Raw genomic sequence first — 5,674 nt, forward strand, 5'->3', positions numbered from 1 at the left:
TCATTTGAAAAGTTAAATCCGAAGATTCGTTGAGGCCTGGCCACTTTCTAACTTCTCATATTTTAAAGAGTTAAAACGTGGAGGAGTTCTAGGATAGAAACCTGGCCAAATGGGCCGGTCTTAGCATGCCGACCCGATTGGCCGCGTGCCTGATCCGTGGTGGGCCTGGTCGACACGTTATAATCTGGCCGTGCCTGGCCGTGAGGCTGGGCACGAGTGCCAGCACGACATGGCCCGTTTATTTTTATTTTTGTACAACCCAATAGGCCTAATATAGGTCCAAAACATTCTGAATAGGCTGAATTTTACGTTGGTGGCGTGCCAAACGGCCAATGTAACATAAGGTCCGTCCTTGGGAGGGCAGCCCGTGTGCCGGCCCGGCACGGCCCGTCGTGTACTTGCCGTGCCTGGCCGGGCCGGGCCATTTGGGCAGGTTAGGATACGAGTTCGGCTATGTGTGGATGCTCTCCCCCTAAAAAAAAAGGCTATATGGATGCTCTGAAAGCTGTAGCTTCCCCCGGCATCCCCAAGCCGTTGCAGTAGTGGCGTGTTGGGGTTCATCGGCGAACATCCCCCAACGGCGCTCATGCTCGAAGGGGGCTTGCCATGTTCAACCCCATCTCCGGCGATTGGCTCCTCGCCCACATCAGCCGCGTGGTCCTCGACGACGACGCCCTCGCGCTCCTCCTCCTCCTCCGCCTCGACAAGACTCTCTCCAGCCTCTCGCTCCACCTCCTCGCACACTCCTGCAGGTTTGTCTTTTTTTCTTTTCTTTTTCTTACAATCTTCCTAGGGTAGAGGTTCATCTGTCTGGCTTCCTTTTCCCTCGCAGAAAGAAAAACGGCAACTCGTCTTAGATTAGATTGATTTGAGCAGGAGCAAGAAGATCCTTTTTGGGACAATCCTTGATCTTAATTTAGATAATCTTAGGCTCCCCAATTTCGCTGTAGGGTGTTATGACTTCCGTCTTCCTTCCTGGAAGAGAACAACACTGATCATGGATCAGGACCAAACATGGAATTTTTAGACAACAGATTTTTGTGGCAGACTCTTGTTTAACACGAGTTAGGAATGTGTCCTTAATGTCTGTCTGTCAGTAAAATTCAGTTATACGTTAGCTGCCTTCTAGAACACCAGTTTTTATTTGGGATAAAAAAATAAGGAGGGACTGAGCTTTCTCCAGTTCCCAAATTCATGTGCATGCGAACACATGCAATTCCATTTATTCCAAAAAAGGGAAAATGTTAATAGGACAGCAAAAGCTAATTTCAGGCTTTGATGTCTTTTGCTCCTGTATACACTATCTTGGCAATCAAGCAAACAAATCAAAAGGAGAGAAAGGAAAATGTGTGACCAAAGGAGTCAAGCAAAAGCACACTGAGTAAATCACCACTGTTGAAGTTTCAGCATCTGTTTTTCATAGTTGGACTGAATCCGGTTACTCTTCTTGTAATCAGCACTGGGGAAGATCTTTGGGTGGTGGAATTAGAGTCTCGCTAGGTCTTTTCCCATTGTCCACCACAAAGACCATCTTGAGTCCCCATGACGTGTGCACCTCGAAATGGCAATGCATAAACCACACACCTGGAATAGAACAACATATCAAGCAACTCCTTCTAGTAAGCAGTAGGGTAATGTAGGATTGAAATCTCTACCTGGGTTGTCTGCCCTGAACCTGATTACTGTCCAGCCTCCAGTAGGAACTCCAATGGTGTTTCTCTCAACGGGGTCGATGAGGTTAAATGTGGAAGGGGAGGTTTGGGGGTTGTAATTACCAACACCCCTCCCAACGACAAAAAAGTTAAATCCATGCAGATGGATCGGGTGGCTTTCTGTTGATATGATCCCTGTATCCTGGAGTATGACCTGCACTGAAGCATTATATGGCAGCCTATAAACCCTGGTTCCTTTCATGGTTTGAAGGTTTTTGGGGCCACTTCCTGTGTAGTTGAACTTGTGTGGTGGTGTTGCTGGGAAGTCTTCGGTGAAGACCCCTGGAATGCTGTAGTAACGGGCTTGGAGAATTGGGGTGGATGGCATAACGAATGTCGAATTGTTGATTGTGCCCACCACTCTGGTCCCGTTAATGCAGTTTGCGCATGGATTGACACCCACACCAATGGTAAAGAAAAGCGAGTGGTCTACTGTCTGTGGCACATTGGCTGGGTACTCCTTGGAGTTGAGGCTTCGGAGCGACTCAGAGAATTTTGATGCAATAGGGGTGGCATTCTGTGGTGGTGGCTTGACGAGAGTGAGGCGTGCTGTGGCAGAGACAGTGTTAGCATAGTGCAAGGTAGCAGTGCCTGTTTTGTTGTCAACTTGTAGTGGAGCATCCAGGAAGGGAGAGACTGAGAGAAGGTAACGGCCAGCACTTTGGTCAGCAGTGACGAGGACGTTTGTAGTCTGGCCTGGAGTGATGAGCAGGATATCGGTTTTATATGGCTTGGTATAGACTGCATCAACCTCAACCACAGTTAGTCCGTGCCCGGCAATCTTGAAGAATAGGTCGTCATTCAGACCAGCGTTGATGATCCGGAGCATGTATGTCTTGTCATTTTCGACATCGAGATTGAATCCATCTGCATAAAACATTCATCAGGAAACCAATTTTTTACTCTATAATGGAAATTTATAGACTTTGCAATAACAGGATGTTGTAGCACCTTCATTCATATACCTTGGGAGGAGGCACAATCAGACATCGGACCAGGGTGGCCGTTGATGGTGTGGGAATCAGAAATATTGGGTCCTACTCCTAGTTGCATGGCCTGGTTGATTACAGTCTCTGTATCAGCTTTCCACCATTCACCTGCAGCGCATCATCAAGCAATTTCAGTGCTGAATGGGTTATTCTCGATTAATAGCAATTATGAGGATCAATTATACATATACCTAGGACAACAACTGCCTCCTTGTGAGGAGCAGGGAAGGGGTAGGGTACTCCAAGCTTGGGTAGTATGACAATAGCACCATGGACGGTAGCCCGCAGCCAGTTGATATGGGCATGCCATAGGAGTGTACCACGTTGGCCAGTAACGGTGAAATTATACAGAAAGCTGCTCCCTGGCTGGATTGGGCACTGTGTAATGTAGGCTGGTCCATCGTACCACCCAGTCCGGATTTGCCTTACCCCATGCCTGATAATGATTCAGTTAGAAAGTTATATACGTATGTGTGCTGCATAAATATGAATATATTATGTATGAATTTTCTTTTATTTTTGCCTGTCTATGGAAAGGATGTGTCTTGGCTGAAAAAACGGAGAGGATGCGTGGTTCCTTAGATGAATGCAAAGGTAAAACATGTTCCTTCTTGTAACGTTTAGCTGGCATAACCTTTTTCCTTCTTCTTTTCCAGCAAATGAAAAATTCTCAGGCGTCAACAGCATGCCAGAAAGATTGAGGCTGTCTTTTATATGTGTGGGCATGCAGTTGCTACTTTGAGGTGGCAGTTTTCTGCTATAAATTGCAGCTGAAGCATGGAATGTCTTACCAGTGGATGGTAACGTTGTGAGATGCATGGTTGACGACCTTGACAAGAACATTATCGCCTTCCCTTGCATAGAGGGTCGGCCCCGGGAACTTGCCATTAACAGTGAGGATGGACTTGGTTGAGCAAAGCCGTGTCATGTTCCTCATAACCACCTGCACGAGTGAAACCATGGTAAACCATCACGGCAGCCTGAGTTCTGTAGCCGCCTCATGGTGTAAGGGTGGCCGTTTTGTCTTTTTTTATTGGCGCTGGGCCAGATTGGTTTTCACAGTATTATGTTGCATCAGAAAGGAAAATGACATTTCGAAATTATGGCAAAGAAAGCATTGTACTCCATATCGGGTTGTGTAAAGAGTGGTGCAATGCTATACGACCCTGGCTACATGCAGAAAAGAGTCATTAGCTATTTATTGCTCCTCCGGTGAGTATCTACGTATATGTGTCTTTCTGATGATGAAAGCATATGCTGCTTGTGTTAAGATTCTCACATTGAACTTGTAGTGTCGGGTGATGGCATGGACGCTGAGAGCCTGAAGCAGGAAGCAGCTGGCCATGAGGGGGAGGAGCAGCTGATCAAGACGGCGAGGCATGGCCATGCTGCCTGGCACTGGCAGAGCTACCTGATCGGAGGAGACAAGGACGAACGACGATGCCTGTGAGTCGAGACAGTGCAGTATGCCTGGTTGCATGGAATGACAGGCCGGGCGACGCATGGTTTTAATGGCCCAGGGAGGGGGCTGGGGCGGTGTTGGGTTTCTAGCTGCCATGTCGTTTTTCATTTTAGGTGAGAAACCCTTGCTTGGCAAGGCTGGCTAGCTGTGCTGGGAATTGTGCAGATTGCAGGTAATTTCTTCTTGTGTTTTCACCTGCAGATATGCAAAGGTAGCTCCCAGTTGCACCCAGCTAACTCCTTTACATACTAGTACAAATGAGTAGCCATCTGCAGGACTTGCAGTGCATCTACCTTTATCGATTTGGAGTTTGGTTCCACGTACCTGTCTCTGCTCACTGGGAAGAGCACTTGTGCTGTTAACCAGCCAGTGCTGTAGCTAGTACGGGTGTCGGTTAATAGCCATCAATCTTTAAGTAACTTGCAGTCCACTTCCATGTAGTACAACGTATGTATGTTATGTAGTACAAGCAACCCAAAGCTGCATGCACTGAGCCTTATAGCCTAGCACTAGCGCAGGCAGAATAAACACGGCTCCTCGGTTAATTTAGTGGTCTTCTTTTGAAATTACATTAGCCGGATGTGACAAGTGAGCTATCAGTAAGTTCAGTGGCGTGCAGAATCTCATAGTGCAATTTGTTATGCACCAGATCACTAGCTAGATATTACTAGGCTTGATGTGTCGTTTAGATTGATATACATGAGCTATATTGACCGGTTGCAACCATATATTGTCTTGTTTGTGCAGAAACAAATCGATCAACGGATTGATTGATACATCTAGTTGTCAGGTGTACAGGGAGGGAGGGAGGGACGGGAATTAGCTTAGCCTAGGGGATGGGGATGGGGACGGGGATGGAGATGGCAACCGCTTTTGGTGATGTGGAAGAGATGGATCATGGATGTCTATCTAGTAAGTGGTGCGTGTGCTTCACCCGGAGAGCCCGTGACCGGGGCGACAATGGTGGTGAAGGGGATCCACGATGACGCCTCCAAAAAGGAAATGACGTCCTAGGACATAGTCGACGCCGGCATCGACCAAGGTCGAGCTAGGCTTTGGCCCGGAGCTCACCAAATCCATCATCACTGCAGCCTGCCAGCAAACAGTCTCCGGTGACCGTCCTTGCCCAAGCCACATGACCAGGCACGCAAGGCAGCTCGCCGCCGCCACAAACTGACGGCCCGCCTCACCACCCGATCCGAGCGCGAGGGCTCCGGATCTGCCACCTCGTAGGCTACTGTCGGACCACCTCCGCGAGGGAGGTGCATGTCGACACCGTTGCCTCCTGGGGCTGCCGCCCCAGCATTCCATCGTTGGTGAGACAACCACTGTCTTCCCAGCCGAAGCGGAGGCCGTCGATGCAAAGATCCTCCCCGCCGCCTTTGGTAGTGGGGTGTGGCGCAAACTGCGGCAAAGGGTTGGCGGCAGCCCTCATTGTCGTTGGCAGCGCGAGGGTTTCACCCACAGTGCCGCGTTGGGAGGTGACATAGAGCGGGCATCGATGGCATACT

The 5,674-nt window shown here is 48.8% G+C and overlaps 1 protein-coding gene and 1 long non-coding RNA gene across 2 annotated transcripts; one reads left to right on the forward strand and one right to left on the reverse strand.

Annotated features, from left to right (window-relative positions):
- The first annotated feature begins 504 nt into the window (after window positions 1-504).
- Window positions 505-4,718, forward strand: LOC119286119. The gene is made up of 3 exons (XR_005140271.1): window positions 505-752; window positions 3,358-3,913; window positions 3,994-4,718. It is a non-coding gene; the product is annotated as an uncharacterized LOC119286119 (long non-coding RNA).
- Window positions 992-4,136, reverse strand: LOC119286118 (laccase-22). Its single transcript, XM_037565467.1, has 6 exons — window positions 3,981-4,136; window positions 3,493-3,644; window positions 2,893-3,137; window positions 2,678-2,809; window positions 1,656-2,579; window positions 992-1,584 (listed from the first exon to the last, which is right to left on the reverse strand). Exons 1-6 carry the CDS (start codon window positions 4,086-4,088, stop codon window positions 1,454-1,456), a joined length of 1,692 nt encoding a protein of 563 aa, XP_037421364.1. The 5' UTR covers window positions 4,089-4,136; the 3' UTR covers window positions 992-1,453.
- Window positions 4,719-5,674: the final 956 nt, after the last annotated feature.

Source organism: Triticum dicoccoides, chromosome 4A (assembly GCF_002162155.2).
Source record: "Triticum dicoccoides isolate Atlit2015 ecotype Zavitan chromosome 4A, WEW_v2.0, whole genome shotgun sequence".
NCBI classification, from domain to species: Eukaryota; Viridiplantae; Streptophyta; class Magnoliopsida; order Poales; family Poaceae; genus Triticum; species Triticum dicoccoides.

Coding starts and splice junctions, on each gene's coding strand:
- LOC119286118 (XM_037565467.1), bottom strand. CDS start 4,088: ATGGCCATGCCTCGCCGTCTTGATCAGCTGCTCCTCCCCCTCATGGCC. Junction 3,138..3,492: donor CACAACGTTACCATCCACTG/GTAAGACATTCC, acceptor AATCATTATCAG/GCATGGGGTAAGGCAAATCC. Junction 2,580..2,677: donor TGATTGTGCCTCCTCCCAAG/GTATATGAATGA, acceptor TGTTTTATGCAG/ATGGATTCAATCTCGATGTC.